Source organism: Rhea americana, unplaced genomic scaffold (genome assembly GCF_003343005.1).
Source record: "Rhea americana isolate MKP2758 unplaced genomic scaffold, rheAme1 scaffold_315, whole genome shotgun sequence".
NCBI lineage: Eukaryota > Metazoa > Chordata > Aves > Rheiformes > Rheidae > Rhea > Rhea americana.
The window spans coordinates 540,052-562,229 of NW_028186441.1; the positions used below are offsets into that span (position 1 = coordinate 540,052).

A 22,178-nucleotide genomic window follows, 5' to 3' on the forward strand; every position below is an offset into this window, starting at 1 on the left:
ACAGCCAAACTCATTAGTTTTCTATAGGAGGCAAAAATGCCCTAGCACGGATCATGGCTGAGACAGATGGTGAGGAGCAGAAATGATGGGCCAAGCCAGGGAAGATGGAGACAATCCAGACAGTTTCTGATGCAACGCTGCGCTCACGCTGCCCAGCACACGACTATTTTCACCACTGCCCAATGCTGCAGTTCCTGATGAAGGATGAAACAAATCACTCATAAAGGAGTTTAGCCTTTTCTGTCAGCAATTATTTTCCGTATCAAAGCCAGCAAGCCCATCCGTGGGCCCAGCAGGGCCCCGTGATGTTACATAGCTCTGCTGAATGAAAGCTGAGGTGGGACGCGATAGAGCATCCCAGCACTGCAAAGCTGAACCTGAAATGCAGCTGACAGCGCAGCTCAACGCAGAACACATTTGTTGTCATTATTCAATGACATTTTATACCTACAAAGACCCCACAGACAGCAGTTTCTTTAGTTCATTTTTTATTGCAGTTCCTTTTCACATTTTCATCTTTTCTTTGAATATGAAACCTCTTGGCTGTAAAATATAAAATCACTTCTATACAGAAGAAGTACTCAAAGGAGAAAGTGGAATGGATTAATTTGTTTCTTTTACCAAACATGACAGTGCCTATTTTCAACAGATTAAAAATACAGGAGTTTTCTTACCAGTCCGTTCCTCGGCAGCATCCCCGCTTACATTTAGTTTTGCGGTGGCTACGGTGCCCATGAATCTTCATGTTCAAACTCATGGACCTTGTACACTGATAAGGCAATTGCAAAAACATGACAGAATGGACACTAGATCTCATTGACTTCTCTTCCTTACAGAACTCAATTGCCTTTTGCTGTCAGCCTCTCAAATCCCTACGAGATGCTCACAGCATATTGTTAGAAAATAGATTTTTCAGTATCTGGTAAAGCTAAACTTTGAATCATAATTGTACAATACAATACACAACAATCAGAATATCTTTATTACTTAGGAAACTATGTAGTACAAAATATTTTCTATAGCACAATGTATTTGTGTGACCCATATTTACATATTCTATAAGGCTATGTAGAATGATATAAAAAAAACTTATCTATACAGTAGCTCCTTTAAAAACAGGTGTCATACTCTCATCATGTTTAACATGGAAAGAGGAGAACCCATCAGCCATTAGACCTCGTCCTTCCTCCTTTTCCAAATCCCACCAATAGCATGAAAAGCTACTTCAGACGAGAGCTGTGCGGCAGTACTCTGAGCGGGGAGGATGACAGCCGCGGGGGGAGGCAGCCAAGCAGTGGCTCCAAGCGCATCAGGAATGACGCCGATCAGGACAGGCTGCTCCGAACCTCGTCCTCCCACCGAGGCCCGTCACTCGCCCCCTCCGCTCGCATCCGCGCGGACAGACCCGGCGGGAGCCAGAGGTGCCCCGGCTCCGCAGTTGCGGGCGAGGAGCCTCAGCGGGCTGCATCCCCGGGTCCAGCTAAACCTCCCTGGAGTCTGGTCTCTGCCACGCAAGTCCTGTCCTTCCTAAAAGCACATCTTTCGTTCCCTAATTCACAGGAGGATCTAGGAAGAGCAGCAGCTGATGACTCTCATGAGTTCAGARGTCAAGTCAATACGAAAACAAGCATCTGCTTTTCCTTCACACCATTTCTATCCCGAGCAGGGCCAAGCCGYGGGGTCTGGAGCTGCCCCGAGGGCAGCGCCTGGGCTCCTCATCTAACACAGCACCGCATGCGCCCTGCCATCCGGGACGGGGGCCGGCTGCTTCGCTGTGTCCACGCCACGGATTTGCGCAACTGCCCCTCAGGAACGGGACAGCAGCGATCGCTGACCAACAACGCCTTCTTCGGCGGAGCACAGCTGTAAGGACAACCCTGCTTTTACTGGAATAGTTTGTTTTTGTTGGGGCTGGTTTTGCAGTAGCAGTAAACAACACTGAAAACACGGCCACAAAAGAACATCCCTACCCCAGGACATGGCCACAGCAGACAGAAGGACTCAATGCGGACGCAGCTACTTCAGGAGAGCTGAGCTCTGCACCCATCTCCATCCCATCTCCARGCAATCCCAGTAGAAAGTGCAGTTTTACCATTCAAAGTTAGCTATCTGCATTTAGTGACCAGTAAACCCCTTCCACCCCATCACATGCATGGAACACACTGCTGTTTCCTAAAACGTTACATCCAACTGACTTCACAATTTTTAACAAAACAAAACAAATTAGGTCTGGTTCATGCCAGCAATTCTGCTCTCCTCCTATGGATCCACTCTAACCACGTTCCTGGTACCACAGAACTGGGACATATTTAGACTGGGACCACAGGGTTTCTGGATATGCAATTCCTTTGGCTCCAGACAGTTAAATAAGATGTATGCCAAAGACATTCCTGCTGTCTACAAGCAGTAATAGTAAGCGTAATATTATTGTAGTATCAGCAATAAGGTTTTCTCCTTCCATAGTAAGTGAAAAGGGTAGAGACAGAAGTTCATTTCTCTGGGCAGAGACTTAAAGGTGTATAAATATTAATATGATATTTGTCTTGGAACTGCTCTGATCCCCAATATCTTTTGGTGTATCAGCTCTCCAAGTAACACTGACATCAAACCACATCCTCAGTTTAATTCCCTAAGACGGGGCATATTTCAGTATGTTTGCACACGTACTTAAACTTGTCACCTAACTGATGCTGCTGCTCCAGATATAACAACTGAGTAACAGTTTGCATTTATTAATCTTACATTAAATGCATCCAGTAGTTTGCCAATAATTGCCTGCAAACAAAATACCAGAGTGAAGGGAAACCTCTGTGCAAGCATAAAGGTGGGAGGTTTGAGTCCTAGCAGACCACATTCTAGAAAGGTTTTGGAGTTCAAAGGCTGAAAGAGCAGAAATGTTGCATCTTTCTATAGAGTAAATAGAAGCAGTACCAAAGCAGTAAACTTTCRAACAAATAACTACTAAAATTAAAGCTATACAAACTTTAACAAGGTGGATCTGCAAACAGAAAATGAAAAGAAAGAAATCCATAGCTGGAGGTTGCAGTAAAAAGAAATAAGAAGGCTGTATGTATCCATATTAAAACTGAGGGAGGATTTCTGTTAGAGAAAAATGCAATCAGAAAATAAACACTTMAATTCCACAAACCATCTACTTTCACTTTTTAAAAAGGTGCTCTACTGATACAACTTTTGAAGAAACAGCAGGAAAAAAAAAGTAGAGTAGTCTCAAAGTAACAGACTAAATACTTCTACTACACTGTACTCCACAGGGAATGCCAGGATCTCCATCACATTTGTTATTAAACACTGTTAGCATAAGAGTTGAAATCTGCTCTCATTACAGATTCCAATACTCAATGAAAAAATCACATCTGAAAAAAGTGCTGAAACTAAGAGCTCGTTCCCATCTTATATTAACAGCAAATACAACATGTGGCAACAAAAGAAAAACTTAATAAGCATTATTTGGAATTAAAATAAAATTGTATAATTTGTATTACAGTATGTTCTATCATTTATGAAGTAATAACATATAGATCTCTTATTACATAGTGAGAATCTGAAGAGAAGAAAATAGATATTTAATTCATATACAAGAAATGATAGAGCAGAAAAAACTTTCTCATTCAACAACATTCTAAAGATGCTTTTTAATCAGGCATTTAAGCATTAACATTTCTCAGTAGTAAGTTAAACTACTAAATACAGCTAAGTTTCAGTGCATTGTCCAAGCAGATGTGGAAATGCATATACATTCAAAGGCTTTGTGGAAACCTAATGTTCTTCCCCTCAGTTTCCTCACACACAGAGCAAATACTGCAATTTAATTTAATAATTTCTGGTCTTCATTTATTAGACCAAGAAGCATTAAACCCTCCAGATATTGGTAACGAAACACTGTCAGCCTGCTGAATTCTAAAATTTAGCATGTGTAAATATTCTTGTAAGCAGGGGGAATTTACCTGATTTCTAGATACTTTTTAAAGTAAGCCCCACCTGACTTGAGTAATGATAAGAGAAACGATCATTATTCCTCTATCACACCTACAAACATTGCTGCTTAAAACTAACTGAAGYGTATACATCATACATGGTTACAACTGATGACACACTTTGAATGCTGTCTTTAAAAACAAACAAAAAAAAATCCCAAAAGACACATATGCAAAGCTTTTCTAAAAGAGTTGCCTTTTCCACCATCATCTAAAGAAGAGGGAAGAAAATATATACAACTCATCTTAATATTAGTTAAGAGTAGCTCTTTAATACTCTGGTCAACTGCAATCAAATGGAAATCCATCTAGGTAACAAGCTACATAAAAGGAAATACTGGCAGAAATCCTGGTGATATCTTGACTGGCAGCAGAAGAGGCCCTAAAACAGCTCTGATGTGAAGTGGGACAAGCAATGAGCAAAGACTTTTAAACTAGAGAAACATACTCATTTGATCTCCATTAAGTATAGGAAACTGCTTTGAAACTAAATCTGGGAAGAGAGGTGCATATGGGACTTGTCTCCTGCCATACTGCTGTGATTTCCTAAGAGCAGACTGAGAGTTAAAAAAAAAAAAAAAAAAAAAAAAAAAAAAAAAAAAAAAAAAAAAAGAAAGATAGATCACCTCATCTGTGACTTCTCCATGAGACGAATTGGCACATAGTTTTGGCAGCTACAAGCTCGCTAGACAGCAGACCAGGCACGCCACTTCAGTTAGCAGATGCACCCTTGCGGTACCCCACAAAAATCAAGCTTTCTGAAATTCTGATCATAAAAAGCAAAAAGGAGTTCAAGTGCTGGTGCATTATTTTGAATAATTAGAGAATCTCATCAGTAGGACACAAGAAGTGCAATGTAGTAAGCAGCAATCTGTTTCCACTCCTGTCTCTCCCCAGCCGCTATGCTGGTCAAAACGGTCAAAGAAGTGGTTTTACGACAGTGGCTTTGCAGGGGGCCCTGGCGGAACCCTTTGCTGCCGAAGGGTACCAGAGGAGAAAACGAGGAGAACTCTGTTGATTCTCAGTTTTTCCTATGTTGCTACTTTCTTAGCTGAGTTGTGAGGAATACTGACATGAGAGAATAAACTCCCTTGTTAGGTTACATTTTTAAAGGTTTTCTGAAAAGAGCACTTGTTCAGGAAAAGAATAAACTGTGTCTTAAATGGACATCTTTGTTGATATAGCAGAATCTGTATTCAATATCTATATTAACATATTTGTGATATCAGTGATATTCAGAACATCAGTGCTATGCAGGATATTATCTACACTGCTAATATAACCATGGACTTACCAAAAGAAGATAGGTAATTAATTTGAGAAACTCAAAAAACACATTTAGCTTATCCCGCAAAATTAGCGCAGAAATAAAAACGTAAAACTGCTATTTACAGACTAATGAATAAAAACATGAAGTGGGACTATGAGAACTGCTATTAAAGTGACATTCAATAATTAACTGGAACCCTGATATGAGTTTAACATCCTCCCTCTTCCCTTCCTTTTTTGTAATAAAAAACAGTATTTACATTTATTTTTAAAGAGAACTGGTTGACATTATTGCTTGATCTTTTTAGGAAAGACATTCCAATGAAGCAATTATTCCACATGCTGACAAAACACAGAATACCATTTCAAGAATGACAAAAATTAACATTTTGTTCATCTAAAAATTATATTCATCTGCTAGATCAGCAGATCACATGTAAATATAAGCCAATCAAAAATACATTTTACAAAAAATAATCAAGTTTCCTTTTTCAGTATGGCAGTAAACATAATTTGTTCTTTCACTCTCACCTTGCACAAACTTAATTCTAAATAGGAGCTTACTTTTTTCTTTTTTCTTTTTTTTTTTTTTTTTTTTTTTTTTACAAAAAAGATAAAATTGATTAAAATTTCATAAACAAATACAAAACCAGCGTTACACCTGACATGCCTACCAGAAGTCATACTTTTGAGTCAGTGAACACACATGTAGAAATGCAGTCTTCGCTCAACATGGAGGGGGACTTTTCTGATTCACAGCACTCCTAGATCAAACATTACAATCTCTYAAAACTCTCTGAAGTGCTAACTATGAAACACTGGTTCTTCTTCCAGGTAGGGCTAAAGTGACTATCCTCCCATATCTGAAAAGGTACAGCTTTGTATTTGACTATGAACATTAAGCAGCTTTCTCCACAAAACAGGAAGGCACCATGCACATAGCAGTTGAGGCAGGAAGCAAACAGCAGCAACATGACATGTGAATTTTAGGTTCAGATGAGTTAAGGCTTCTGTTAAACTCCTATATCTTCTCCTAATTTTCATCATTATCTGAAAGAAAAAAAAACAGAAACTGCTGAAATAACTCAGTGTGACACAGTCACATGAAATAGACACTGTGAAGTGTCTGTAACAGGGAAATCCCAGTCAATGCATGTTACTGGTGCAGTGTCATCTTGGTCTCAATACTATACTATCTTTAGTATTCTAGATCCAAGAGCTGCCCAGAGTATTGCTAAAATAGCACAGTACAATGTTTTCCAAATGTGTGCAGTTATTCAATGGCAGGCTCATTCTTGTTTAATGGAAGCATTACAAAATGGACAGAGCACTGTAAAAATAAGACTGCCTGCAGAGAAAAAGTGAAATTGTATCACCCATGTGCTAACCGCCTACGAATATGGCTCTGCCTCAGCACAGAATCACTTCCCATTCATGGAAGGGCATTCCATAGTAATAGTCAAATGTTTATGCTTACAGAACTGTAATATTGACACATTCAAGAAACACTTTCCACGTCCTTATCATTGTCATCTACTTAAAAGGTGCTGCATGACCAACCAGTGCCAGTCACAGAGTGTGCCCTAAACACCCTCCTCCTATACCAAATGGRAAGGATATCATGCCTTCATCTAAAACAATCCTTAGAGTATCCTTTCACTTTGTAAAACCATCTTTCTTTCAGAAGGTACCTTTTCAAACCTGATTCTCATAATGGCTCTGTCTCTTCTTTGATTTCAGTTCCTTCAGCCACTGAGGAGACTTTTCTTCTGACCTAAGGCATACAAAAATACTCTTTATTCTTTAATTATGAAAGCTTATTTCAGAACCAAAAAGAAAGAAATATACCACTTCCTCTAGGACCTCAGGAAGGTTAACATTATTTGTTCACCAGAATGAGTACTAACAGTTCCTCAGAGCAGTCTCTCACCTGTCGTCCTTCTCCACACTGGAGGGCAGTAGTCTGCTACCAGGAACAGCATGCTGCAATTGTGGTTTAGGGGATTTAAACAGCTGGGCAGAACTTATTTCACCAGAAGTCTCAGACTCTTGTCTTTTCCGCAACTGGGCCTAAGAAGATTTTAAAAATAAAGGGAAATGCTTGTTTTTAAAGCAGCTTTTAGACTTTTCTGGAATCAAAACAAATCACTCAAGTTTATAGAAACAAAAAAAAACCCATGCTTGAAATCAATTAAGAAACTTCTTGTAAGCCTATGCAGTTCTGAAAACTTATTTACTATTGTAAAGCTATTTTTTTCCCAAATCACTTAGTATTTCTATCTAAGAGTTAAAAAGTGAGAAAAATAACCGCAAGATTTCTCTATATATCATAAAGCATTACTCACACCCGACAAACAACGTATTTGCATAGTCATCTTGTGTAAAATTCCTTGCACTGTTTCTAAACAGCACTTGCAGTTTACTGAACCAGTTTAAGTCTGATCTAACAAGCTCCACTGATGTTCACCTTGAGAACAGAGTGATCCATTCCTGGGAACACAGGAAGTCTCTGAGCTTGTACAGAAGATGATTTCCCAGTACGATATATTTTTTCTTCCTCATCAGAATCTTCCTGTTGCATAGTTTTCTTCTCTTCTAATAATCAGTTATATAAAGGAAAAAAGCAGAGAGGAAAAAAATAGCAAATTAGTCAGCAAGTTTTTCATCTATATCTTTCGTTCAACACCTCTCCTTCCATTTAAAATATATTAAGAGTAATATTAATACACCTTAGGATTGGGTTCAATGGTCCAATGGAAGTCAGAGCAACAAACATACTAAGTACTCAGCAACAGAACGATTTCTTGTTGACAGAGATGAAAGAGCAGTGTATGGATATATTGCTGCTTCTAAATTTCTCATATGGTCACAGCAAATGAGATTAATTTAGATTGGATGAGACCTCAGAAAGTCATCTGGTCCAACCCCCGCTCAAAGCAGGGCTTTGATACAAAGAGACTGAATAACAGTCTAGCTAGCTGTTTATCACAGATAAATGTGCAAGAGTACAGTTGCCTTCAGGTCTACTAGGTCCTTAGTTGATACTTAGATATTGCAGTTTCCTGCAACACATTTCTTATCAAGATAGGTCTTCAGGATATTTTAGATCTGTTAGATCAGTACCAGAAGAACCACCAAAGGCATAACAGCATTCCTTTCCATTAACTAGGGACTACTGAAGAGATCAGTTTGATCACACRTTCTTCCCTGTATTCACAGGCTTCAGGGCAAAACAGAAATGGTAGGTAACAAAATTTACCTATTTAGTCCCCAGAGTTTCAAAAATGTCACCAGCCTCTACAAAGAACAGATTGCATCACCAATAATTTCTCTGCTTTGAGAATGCCAAAAGGATATCTACAGCAYCTAAGTGCTACAAATACTAAACAGGTGATTTATCATCAGTGCATGTATTAAGCCATTCATTCACTTGTGTGAGCAAGGATTTTCAATGCTGGATGCATCTCAATATTTTGTCCTAAAGAACAGGACAGGATAGGAGGGGGACCTTAATAGGATGGTTTGAAGGAGGCAATTTATCTTTACTCTAGGCTTTAGTCCTGTAGCACTTAYAGCTGCTAGGAAAAGAAAAAAAGTATCTATGAAGCACCTATAGAATATGAACAATTACAGTTGCTCTCATCAATCATACAGGGGTTTATATAGAGAGAATAGGCTAAAGAATGCATCCAAAAACTCACCAGCATAACGTAAACATTCAGAGAAAGGGACATTGAACTATTTTAATGAAGGCTGAAAATACTACCACCACTAACATGGATTACTGAAACATTAACAATCTCTTATCACACTGAACATTATCATTTTTGGCCAATCGATCATTAGTTTCTGAACTCATTATTTTCTTAGTGAAAAGCCTCTCATGTCAACTGCCAGAAGCTAAAGGAGATTGCATGGAAGCTCTCTTCACCCTAGACTGTTTTAGCTCTGGCTAGTAGGGCTTTCCCAACTTTCAAGACACTAAGGAATGGAGAGGAAGACTTAACGGATGATCCACCAGTGGGAAAGGAAAGTTCTTCTTAGGCCTTACATCATTCAGAAATGCCTGCCCTCACCACCAAGCTGAGTATGGTTAATTATTTTAGATAGCTCACAGATACCTGTGGAATCTTTAAACATCCACGAACTGTCTGGATCTTCCAAAGAAAATCTGTTTTCAAACTCTGTTCCCCTGCTTCTTCTAAGAGAGTGGGAAATAGGAGCCCGGTGGCGTCTCTTTTTGCTGAGCTGTGCACGAGTTTTCAGCGCACTGGAGTCCAGGATAGTGGTTTGCTATGAAAGAAACAAAAACCTTRCTTTCCAACAGACTGAAAATAAAGTCAACGCCTCTGTAATGATTTCACAACCTACTTTCAAGCATTAACCCATTTAGCTTAATTAAAAATATATTTGCCTCATTATTATTCTTGTGGTTACTTTAAAGCCATATTAAACAGAATTTATGATAAGGATACGCTACACAATGACTGACTGGATACAATGCTGGTTCTTTTAACTCCCTTGGCTGTATTTGTTTTCATTAAATAAATTATTAAAATAACTAAACTGCAGTAAAATAGGACTTTGCTTCCTAAACAGTTTTATGAATCTAGGCCATGCTAGCTGAAGGCCAGTCAGAAGACTGGGATCTAAAAAGAGCAACTACATAAAATTCTCTTCTCCTAGCAGAATGCTATAATTTCATTTCTCTCACTGGTTGCAATCCACAGAAATTTCAAGCCACTCACCAGCAACATGAAGATTGCAAGTTAAATGTTATGGCCTTTCACAGTTATTTTAAATATGCCCACCTCCGCATGTGAAGGCAAGGCAATTATATTTACAGAGCAAAATAAGGAGCTGTGATTTTTATTTATTTATTTTTATATATATATTTTTTAATGCAATTGGTTCTTAGAGACTTGCCTGAATTTAGCCAACATCACTGGGCCTCTTCTCCTCAAGATTTCTGGGCGGGTTTGTGTTTTTGTTTTGTTTGTTCCCCCTCTCCTTTTTAAGAGGTTTCAGGTCAGGAATAAACTACTCTCAGTACAATTGGGAATACACCGTTCTAATAAGTTATAAACATTTTGAAGAGATACCTTAMGCTGTCCAGAGAACAGCACAAAGTACTTTCTCTCCTACATGCAGAGCCAGTGACAGTAAGAGAAAACACCAATGCTACTGTGCCACTTCTGCACTGCTGCTTTTCCTTAACTGGGCAACGAGCACACGTAGGATATGCTGCTAAAGGACTGTTAACTGATGCCAGGCCCAAAGCTTATGCAGTTAAGGATCTCAGAGCAATGAGCCACCAAACACGGCCTCCGCTCCCGAGCCTGAGTGGGCTGCGAAACGAGAGCAGCACCCGCTTCGCTCAAATCCAGGTTTCTGCAGTTCCCACAGAGCGTAACACCAGCAGAGAACAGAGCTCGCTGGCGGCACTTTCTAACAGCCTACGCAGGAAGCAGCTGTGATTTTAAGTCAATTCCGCACCAGACCAAACTGCCTCCAGCACAAACCTGCTTGCATCCTTCCTGCATTTCACAGAGCAATCTACTAGTCAATTCAGAAGGTGTTATGGCAATAAGAGAGGCACTATGTATCCGATACCTTTGTAGCAGCTGCAAGTTCCACTAACTTGGGACTCTCACACTTACCCATATGCCTGTCATTAGACATTATACAGTGAAAAAAGTGCACCCACTCTTATTCAAGGAAAAACATTACTTCCCAGATGCCATACTGAAAATGGAAAACTACACGCCAGTTGTGGTAATGCTTTTAAAGAACACTAATCCACTTTTAACTGTGAATGGTCAGAAATTACAGTTCCTATACTATCTGCAGGATTCTTATTACGAAAAACCCTTTAATATACAATTTTAAGCTATCACAGAAAGACATCACCTTTAAATAAGAAAAATATTACTAAATCCCTTTATCTATAGCCTTAAATCTGCATTTTCATAGCACAGCAAACACTAGCTATTTGTGTCATTTAATTATGTTGTGTTTGCAATGTTCACAGAACCATTTAACGCTTCTGTTGTAGCTCACTGAGGAGCAGAAAGAGAAATAGCAACTTTACAGCCATTGGCAGACATTATTCAAAGCCAATAACCCTTTGGAATGTTACAGAGAGATTCTCATCAACCTAAGTATTACAGGAATTACCAGAACTTTGTAGCTTTGATCTTAAACTTCTGATCAGACAGGAAGTCAGCTGGAAAAATTCAATGTGATAAAGAAAAGGCAGAGAAAGGTTGAGTGCCAAGCTTGCAAAAGGTACAGCATAGCAACAGTTAGTGCCAGTGACAACATAGTTAATATACACAGAGAACACCTCTTCCCCATTACGATAACTCACATCAATGAAAGAGAAATCAGTGGTCTTTTCATCAGGGTAGGTGTCTCCTGGGGGAGGTAAATCAGTGCCATCAGTGGAGTCCATGTCAGTGCTGGAACGGTCCAAACTTGTGCTCCTTTGGTCTTTTGAGGAATCATGGTGATCAACCAGGGAGGCAGGTTCCGTTTGAGAGGACAGAGAAGATGGATGGCTGTTTGGTGGTTGCCTTCTCGTTGAAATGACATTGTTTTCTGAGGAAGGAGATTCAGGTGCAAAGCTGCAAATTAAAGAAATGAGGTCTATGAGATTTCAGGGTGAACGAATACATGCAAGGGTATTTTCGATCATGCAAACTCAGCTGTCATAAGGTAATCCCACATACTAAAGCATTTCTGCACTGCCCCAAGATAGTCAGATCATACAGTACTGGGAGTGGCATGCAGTCTGAGAAACAGGCCACACAGGCGTAGAAGAAAGCAGTAAGTTTCCATTGGCTGCAGATGGGCTAAAAGTGCAGGCACAGCCCTGCAGCCATGCCCCTCATCTGCAACACTCATCCTGAGAAGATACTTGATGAAGCCACTGGCAGACTGTCTGCTCTGATCCTACCTCAAGTGGTCACGGATCAGCAAACCTCAGGATGTTTTCTGCAAAGAACTTGCAACCAATTGCATTAGGGCACAGCTAAGACAACAGTGATGATTCTGCTGGCATAAAGGAAAGTCAAAACAGAAGCTGCAGCTAGAAGTAACAAATGCATCTTTGGAGGTAGCAGGTACCAGCTGCAAGTTAAAAATGAGTATTGGGAGTAGCCCTTCGTTGCTGTGCCAGCTCCTGCAACACAGTATGTGCTCTACATACACAAGCCAGTAGTTTTGAGCTGTCAATAATTCCAATTCCTCATTACTCAAAAAGGAACTGAAATATCTTCAACAGTGCAGAAGATTAAAACATTCTGGGATCTCTGATTTTCAACTGTTCATAGACATTGGATTAAAAATGGCATCCCATATGTCCTGACAGACAAAGTGTCTGCACTGATGCTGTCCTGAAATTAAGATATTTCACTTCAGTTGTATTAGATTTTAATTTTGTTTCTCTCACTGCCACTAGTTTAAATCCTTAAGAGAGAAGGAACAGAAGCAATAGGAACCCAGGGAACCATAACTGCCAAGGTGGGAAAAAGGAGAGGGGACATTATTAGTTTAAGTGGATCAGATACTATTTGGAAGTTTAGCTATTGTAAGTAATGATGATCACGTAGAAGTGCTAGAGGCACATCAAGTCACTCTTCTTGGCGTACATGTCATGTTCTACACTGACTTCAGCCTGGGCTGTTTTAAAGTATACAAAGAATTAACCAGCAAGGAAGGGGATTGGAAATGTGAAAGAAGAGGGGTGGGGAGAGGGTTGGAAATCCCTACAAAAATCCCATGGGAAAGGCTGAGCCAGTGACTCCGAAAGCTCATGGGGAAAACCCCCCTCTGCTGCTTTCCACCATAGGGTGGAATACCATGCTCATYCGTAGTACGGGAGCAAAGCTAAAACACCCATGCAGTTATGAAACCAGTTCTCCAAACCAACCATTTTCTGTTTTATGTTGGAGGTTATTTCAAAGAGAGCTGCCTATCTAGCAGAGGCATTTTTCTTTAATACACAGTACACGGATACAAAATCAGCTGTGAGCAGCAGATGGCACCAAAACCTAAAGTTGCACCAACCACCTTTCCAAAAGGCACGTGGTTTTCTAAGCAAGACTGCCGAGGTGGGGAAGACCTGCATCCCAGTGTTAGGATGCTTCCAGCGTATTCCTGAACATCATCTCTTTGACTAGACTAACAGACAATTAGTTGTAGTGTCAAGACTAAAAGCTGTACATGGTTTCCTGCATCTCCCTGCATGATGTGGGCTTGGAGCATTCCTTCAAACAGTTGGAGACTGTCGGAAGCACAGTAAGACTTTATCAGCAAAAACAGGCCTTCCTTGCTTCGAATTGTAGGAGCTTAAAAAATAAAAGCTAAAATATTTGGGGGAGGAGGGTAAGATTTTCTTTTCTGCTAATAAGTATCCTTTGTTACTAAGTATGTTTTCTTGAAAAYACTTCCAGGAAAATCCTTCTAAAAACAAAAAAGTAAACATGTATATACATATATATGCTCTCTATATGAATATATGTGTGTATGAAAAATATATATATACACACATACATATATATGAACAAACATATGCACATTTTTGAAGGAACAGAGCATTGGATTTGATATGATCCACAGTGGTGATCATCTTGGAAGGAAACCACTCAGGAGTCTATTGCTGAATATCCGCTCTCTATCATGCAGCAGTGTGAGCTACGATTTCCAGTCTGGAGAGAGAATACTGCACATACAGTTTCCAGCACATAAGCAGAGTACATGACTTTTCCCTCCATCAACAGTGGGCCCCAAGATAATTAAGCAATGGTACTAATGAGCTCCAGGGGGAAGTTTTTGTCTTCTCCTTTTTACTTCAAATGATGTTTGGTATCTGCAACATTAGACTTTAAATCCACTAGAAACAGAGAATGCAGAGACAAAAAGACAATTTAGAGACTTAACCATTTTATGGAATTTTAAACTGTATATTAAAAGGATCCTCTGCAACTTGCACATCTCTGGAAAGCCTCTTCCCTGCCATGTCCTAGGACTTCAGCTAATACAACTCACAGTTTTTCAAAGTGAAAATATTTTAGGAGTAAAAAAAATGACAGGAATGGACACTGGCTGGTGGTTTCCAGCTCACAGACTTTCCCAATGGATTCTGTTTCAGAGCTCTTGCACAACTACAGCATCGTTACGCGCTGCGCACTGCGGCAGGGCTATCTCCCAGGAGGGCAAGGGTAACGGCAGTACAACAGCCTGCTGGGCAGAGTCGATGCTTTTCGTCTGACTAGCAAGTTAGGGAAAARCTTCACATCAGAATAATGGTCAAATATTGAAATACAAGACTTCCTTTCAGTTCTCATTACTGAGATTTATTATGCAYCTTTTTTATTGTATCATTAAGATTTCAAATTTTGAGCACATCCATATATATGTTGGGAGTTTACTAGAAACAATGTTCAACAGGTGTCATCAACAAATACTTGTTCCTCTGAAAAATTATCTTTCAYGCAGTGTACACAAATACCAGCAGAATGGATATCACAGAATGCAATGAATTTGGTTCAGTCTTCATTTTCAAGTGAAACTGAATTTATTTARTTCTAGCAAGACAGTAATGAAAAGTTATAAAAAAAGTGTGTTGCTTCATCATGTGAAAGTAGGAATCAAAAAGCAATGAAATCAGTTACAATAACACTGCAGAAATTTGTTAGTATCAAAAGGCAGCCCTTTGTATTTACCTATTGCCAAGAAGTCCTTCAATCATTCAAGAAATAATTTCCATTTAAAAATTCTCTTTTATTTTCTGTAACTGCAGATTGTCATCCTTTATAGCTAACTGACACCATATAGTTRGGTTTCATTTCTAAAACGTTGCCATAGTCTAGCTTCAAGGATTTGAAGAAATAAATAGCAAAAATCCTATGAAATCAGAGCAGTTCAGATCCATTATCTGAAATACATTCTTTTTTTTTTCTTTTAAAGGCCATTTGTTCCTTCTGAAGACTGTTCTGATGTAAAACTAAACTTTTTTCTACARTGTCAACTTGGTAAACCTTACTAAAGGATTAGAGAAAAAATAATTTTTAGATATGCTAAAGCAAAAATCCAATTAAGGTCCTCACATTAAACCAACTCCTTCCATTCTAAGAGGTTTTTGCAAAGTAGATTGCAAATAAGCCAAGGAGTGCCCGTCCACTTCTTTGAGCAGCGGCTAAGTTCCTCTTGGAAACGACCCTGCTCCACTGTTCTAGGAGCTTATCTAGCAACAGGACCTTGTTTGTCCTGTGGCCACGCAGTCAGAGATTTTTATTTTGAAATTCTCTTCCTCTCTCAGAGGAAATGAATTCATGTACATTAATGAAACACTCCTAAAGGTGCTAAAACAACAGCTTTGCTGGTAGGATGGTGACACTGCTCTGTGCTCGCCTCCCTTCGCTGGGGGCCCTGCAGCAGGGCGCCGGAGCGGGTCSGGGAGTCGGGGCCGGCTGCCCCACTGCGCTCTGGGGCGCCAGCTCAGCCGCGAGGGGGGCAGCGGGCGGGCGAGGAACGCCGGACCGTCTGCGGCCGAGCTGTATGGTGTGCAACATAAAGCCGAAGGGAAGTGAGCCAGGCAAAACAGGAAAGTTGAATTATCAGAGTCGCCTGCAAGTTCCTGCCTCCRGGCCGAAGGGGAGGGACGCGACTCCCCTCTCCACAGCCCCCAACCCACAGCTATGGGGTGGAGTAAGCCCCTGCAATAAAAAAAAACAATTCCCATGCTTTTCCTGACCAAACCCTTCCACTTTATAAAAAACAAACTGCAAAAAAAAATTACAGTTTCAGCATATTCCAGGCAAGTCTCCATTATAAATTTAACATTTAACAGGTAAATTATTCTCATTTTTCTCCAGATGCTTGAATTAATACACCAGTAATTCCACTGCAATGAACCATAAGCCAAGCTAAAGAAGAGCACAGGCAAGGGAAAACACTGAAGTCTCTCTGCAGGCATCACTATATACTAAAAAAAAAAAAAAAAAAAAAGCTAAACATCACTTACAAAGGAAACAAAATGCCAAGAGAAGGGGATCAAGAGTTCAATATCTTAATAAACCAGAATTTTTATGTGGAGTTTTTCTAACAAGGAAAGCACATCCAACTTTGAAATGTTTTGAAATATTCAAATGATGTCAGTTTTGTAGCTGAGACTCTTACCTTTGTTAAGGAACTGATTTCATACATTAAAATGTTTAGCATGCTAAAAATCAAAGTTAATTTTACAGAAGAGCTAGATGTTGGCATGTCATTTAGTCAGCTCACTGCACTTCAAGCTTAAAGCTACTCTGACTTCATAAGCAATAAAATATTTATAACACACAGTTCAAGTGTAAAACACACCAAACATAACTGACATTAATATCTATTATAAGATCTCAACAAGAATAGCATAAAGAAAATTCATAAAGAAGTGCTATTCTCATCCTATGTTGAGCAGATGAGATATTGGCTAACACACTACAGGTCAAGCCCAAAATGCAACAGATACTCCACTTCATCACACTAAAAAACTTCAGAGTAAGACGTTCACATTTCACTAGCTTTAATGTTTATCACGGCAGAGCAGCGAGCGCACTGTAAGGCACCACGGAGCTTCCTGTCTGCCCAGGCCTGCGTCTGGCACCCTGCATGCCAGATCCAAATAGGTTTTGCCATTCTGCTTCTCTGGTAGCTCATACTTTTAGGTGATACAAATCGGTAAGGAGAAACTGAATTTATAAAAAAGAAAAACAGACCCATGAACTGCAAGCGCACCCTGCCTAACCACAATCGGAGCACTTCCTTATCTCACTGATCAGCTACGTAAGAACAGGCACGTATCACCCAGGGATTCTTGCTCATCCCTACCTGTCCCCGCTGTGCCGCTGCTCGTTCCAGGTACCGTACTGACTGTCGGGCTCCTGCACCAGCGTATCTGTGTCCTTAGCCTCAGGGGGCTGTCTGGAGAAGCACTGCTTCAGCTGATCCTGCAGAGAGGAAAGCAAAACATTCTATCATTCCTTCATCCCCTGCTTAAATGCTTCACAGATTTTATTTGCAATAATGTTTTTCGATCTACAAACTAAAGTCAGACAAGATAAAACTATGCAAATAAACTTAAACAAGGAAAATGGCTATGACTTCAGAATAATGATTCACTATGAAATGAGCACTATTTTCCTGGGCAAATAATTGGTTTTAAGCTGGGAACTGACTACCTTGTTTCAGTAACTCCAGGTTGCATTAAGATTATTGGTATCTGTTAGTATTGCAGGTGGCACAAAGTTTTCACAAGTATCTATGCAAATGCAAAGAATACTGCTGTGGACTATATTTAATCTCCTCAAGAGCAGAGGGGAAACATCAGTCCTACTGCTCGTTGGGGAAGTTTCATGGACTTAATARAAGGACTTTCTAAACTCTTCTTTTTGGAAGATTTTTAAATCAAAAAGTAATTTTGCCTGCTAATTGCAAGTCACCTTAGCATAAAACCAGATACTAGAAAGCCTTTGACACTTGACATTTGTTAATTTAAAGCTTACATATAAACTAAGTAGAACAGTAGTATATCTAACAAATTGTGGGGTTTTTTTTTGTTTGTTTTCTATCCCTGACTTTTTATTTCCTAAATAATTACTTTGTGAAGGTAGCAGACCTAAGAAATAAAGAGAAAACAGTCCATCTAAATAATCTTCTCTTTCAGGAGGGAGAAACGGGCCAGTTGTCGTCAGGGTGGCGCTCTGGATTTGCAGCAGACCAATGCCAACTTGCKCCACAATACAGCACTGCAGTATCTTTTGTTCTGCAGTTGTATTGAGTTACCCACTGAAGTTAGACAGTTACTGAAATAATACATTGTGTGTAGATAATTAAATATGTTGGCCCCTTTTGCATTCATTAGCCTGAAAAAAAATACAAACATGGCTTTCAATGCCGTATCAGCTGCTGCCAAATGAGATCATCGTAAGCAAAGATTAGATATTATTTTCCACCTGTATTATGCTTTTTTCCATATTAAAAAAAATAAAAAAAATAAAACAAATACACGAGCATAACCAGTTCGTAAAAACTTCCAGCCTATCTATTTGGGCTAATGACACCCGTATTCAGTTCTCCAAAGGAGGACAATGTGGTCCTTAAAAATATACTTCTATATATATTTGAAGTGCACTAGATGAGCATGCCAATCTATCTTAYGGTCTTCAAGGACATTTTTGCAAAATTGTGTTGTATCACTTTTCCTACAGGTATTGAGTCAAAATCTTGTAATTCCCTCTGTATTTTTTTAAAAAATCCAGTTATRTTATTTCTAAACTTAGAAACACATTTATGTGAAACAAACTGGTAGAGTTCAATTCCTTTATATTTTGGAGCCTYGGTCATTAGCAACCAGGTTACAATGATGGTGCAGAATGGAGGACATGGGCACCGAACGTGGCACATCTGCCCCAGGCCTATGAAACAAGCAACAGGCACCAAGGAGGATTCAAAACCGGAACAGGAAGAAAAAGCTTTAGCTCTTTCCAGYGCTGAACGTCACCTTCCTTGAGCTGTTTCCTCTGCTTACCCGCAGTCTGCAGGTATACACACACAAACACAACACCGCAGCCGCTCTGAGACACAGTGACCAACTGATGCCGGTTCAGGCCTGGTGAATTAGCAGTCCAGTGTTAGAAAAAGGGACAGGCAGGAAGCCTCTCGTGTGCGCACAACCATCCGGGGTCTGCACAGAAACAAAACTGCTGGCAGCAAACACAAAGCAACGAATATGTCCAACAAAATGTGATTCCTTAATCTTGCTGGGAAGATAGGAGAGAGAAAGACACTGCACACTTCTTATGTTCTTACGTTCATTAGCCTAGAGATGCTTCTTTAGGGCTATAAAGATATTGATGGTTAAGAATAATTAACCAATACTGGCTTCTCAGGAAGTTCTAACACCTGCACCTTCAGTATCAAGTTGATCGGTCGCCCTACACACAGATCGTAACACAGCTCCGCAGCCAGAGAAGTGGCAGAGCAAGGACCCCAGAACGTGGTCAGCTGTACCTAGCAACGTGCATCCACATACCAGCGGCACCTATAAACTACTCTCCTACACGGTCCTAATATCACGTGGTCTTGGCTCCTGCCAGCAAACATTTCTGCAATTTGTTATTTTCCTCCTAAGCATTTGATCTCATCAGTTTCTCCTTTTAATTAAATATAGGTAAATTAAATCACTTCATTATTCAAAGCTCACCAATATTCTCTTCTAATTTTGGAGAAACCAATTAGAACCAGTTAGAATTTTTTTTCCAATCACGTGACCATTAAACACCTAGCATTTTACATCCTCAGGTGCGCAACACTGTCATAAAACGCAGACAGCGACATCCCCTGCAAAACCCCTCTCCTGCAGGTCTTCAGGTCACTCCTAGCGACAGAGCAGGCTGTTTTATGCCGAGTGAAAGGACAACGAAAGGGTGTGAGGTCTTAAACCTGGAAAGACTTGGCCATCTATTCCAACCCTTGCGCTGTTACTAGACAYGAAGTTCCCGGTTTGCAGTAGCCACTAAAACAGGCATCAGTTGGCCAGTTACCTGAAACAGAAGCTTCCTGCTCTTCACCTTCCAGAGGTGCCCACAGCCTAACAACTCCTTAGTAGCAATTCTTAAGCTTTATATATACACACATATGCRAACACACAGAGGTAAACCGTGTTCTTACATTTTTCATTCCATTTATAAGCCCTCAACCCTGAGAAACCCACTGCCCTCCAGAGCCAGCCAGAACAGTACCGGGGAAACGGTCTTCTATTTCTTTGAAGCCACGAGGCAGGGCTTGTGGTGCAAAACTGGAGGGGTTTTTTTATTAGGTCAAACGATTAGTCAGAGAATGATAAGCATTCATGTATATGAATCGCTCTTTAGGCCTGAACTATTTAAAGCCTCCTGCTTCTACCAGCCGAGAAGAATTGCAGAGGAGTTAATGAGCTACGATGACCTATTAAAGCASCGGAGAGAAACCACCACAGCGGCAGCTACCACAACCCAAGGGAGCGGCAGCAGGGGCTGAGCCCGGCCCGGCCCGGCGCAGAGGCGCGAGCCGGCGCGGCCGGGGAGGCGCTTGGATGGCCCCCGCCACTTGGGCGGAACAGTGCACATTGAAGAAAGAAGCTACAACAAACCCTTACAGGTTACTCTTTCCAGTCCATGACTATTAGCAAGCACAAGAGTTACGAGTTTTAGCTCTCCTTTTGAAGATCTTGCTTATACACTCCAGAAAGAGTCCAGGCAATCAAGCAACACCCAAGTGCCGGATGTTGGGACTTTGGAGGTGCCTGTGAAAAATCCATCCCATTCCTTTTCAAAACGCTTACTATCCAACTATTAGCTTATTTTTTAAATCCAGGAAGTGATGTTCAGAAGAAACTAGTAAAAATAAATAAAATGCTTGCTAACAGCTATCACAGATTTAAGAAAAGTTATTTTGGAGAAGAAAACCAATAGTAATTTTGGAGAAGAAAACCAATAGTAATTTTGGAGAAGAAAACCAATAGTAATTTTGGCTCTACCTTTTTCAGCCTTCGCTCTCTCTATACAGCACTTAATAGTTGCTATTAAAACTTCTGCTTGTTTAATTATCAGTCAAATTCTCTTAGAGCTACACAGGTGTGTTTTAGGGCTGAGAGGCTTTTAGACACAAGCAACACAGAACTGGTTAGTTACATTTGCATTTTCTGACATTAACATTTCAGTAGGAACAACTTGGTGTTACAGATAAAGACTGTGAACGATGAACAGACTGAGATCACAGGCTGAAAGCTTTAAACCMTACGTCAGAGTAGGAAAAGTAACACAAGACTTGCTGAATGTACTGAAAAGACAGTTTGCAGGTCTGCCACGAGCCCATCATATCACACCGTGCCCTATATCACATTTATTTACATAAAGAACCATAGAAGACAGATCAAAGGACCSAAATAAACTGCCGAATGCCGCTGGGAGTACACGCCAGGCGCACCAGAAGGCAGCCTCTGTCCCAGCGACCAGCCTTCACCGCGCCCGGGAGGAGACGCGAGGAGCTGCTTCCCCGCGTGGACCGCTCCTGAACACGGGCGGCGTCTGCATGGCTTTCTACTCCCTCGCCTAAATCCTAACTTAAAGTTCACTTCTTCAGATAATCTTTTATTTTTTCAAATACATAAATATGTCAAATACTGTTGAACAAGAGGTCCTACATGATAAGGAACCGGCACGCCTGGCTCAGACTTTCGTTGCTCTAGAGAGCAGATCTGCTCCAAACAGAATGCCTTTTTTTGGAAGGGAGTACTATCCATTAGCAATCCAATAAACCTATGCAGATAATCTGTAACCCACTCTTTCCTGATCCATCCTTTGGAAGAAGGGACCAAGGATGAAAGAAGGGTACAACGTGTGGAGGTAGGCCAGCTATTTCATCCACAMACAGAATATTCATCACACACTAAAATCATATTTATCAAAGAAAAACACAATAAAAAGAGGAGTGTGGCCTCCTCTTGGTGCACAAAATAAACCCAAATAAAGAATTTTATGAATTTTCTTTCTTACAATCACAAAAGACATACAAGAGAAATCTTCCCAATCAAATAAACAATACTCTCCATCCAGTATTCAAATGTTATAATTCTACAAGATTTTGATCTTTAACTTAGCAATTCCTATAGAARTAGCCATGAAAAAAGTCAATTTAATTTTCACATGAAATAAAATGGCAATCGGAGCTGTACATCTATCTGCATCTAGTTCTACTACTACTTCTAAAATGAGACATTATGATTTTTATACACCTCTCAGTACACTGCGGGAATTAAACTGGCTTTGGCAGAAGTCCAGGACTGATTATTCTGGCAATTTCCATTTCCTGAAAGTGATGCACACAATA

At 40.2% G+C, this 22,178-nt stretch overlaps 1 protein-coding gene across 2 annotated transcripts in view; it reads right to left on the bottom strand.

The window, feature by feature from the left end:
• Positions 1-471: 471 nt before the first annotated feature.
• KIAA1671 (KIAA1671 ortholog) overlaps positions 472-22,178 on the bottom strand; it is a 69,984-nt gene continuing 48,277 nt past the window's right edge. For both annotated transcript variants that reach the window (XM_085310301.1, XM_085310300.1), the window contains 7 exons: positions 17,139-17,257; positions 11,635-11,890; positions 9,386-9,557; positions 7,732-7,859; positions 7,195-7,334; positions 6,956-7,038; positions 472-6,314 (listed from right to left, as the gene is read on the bottom strand). In XM_085310301.1, coding sequence (XP_085166427.1) covers positions 6,960-7,038; positions 7,195-7,334; positions 7,732-7,859; positions 9,386-9,557; positions 11,635-11,890; positions 17,139-17,257 — 894 coding nt within the window. In that variant the 3' untranslated portion in view covers positions 472-6,314; positions 6,956-6,959. The remainder of the gene's footprint in view (positions 6,315-6,955; positions 7,039-7,194; positions 7,335-7,731; positions 7,860-9,385; positions 9,558-11,634; positions 11,891-17,138; positions 17,258-22,178) is intronic.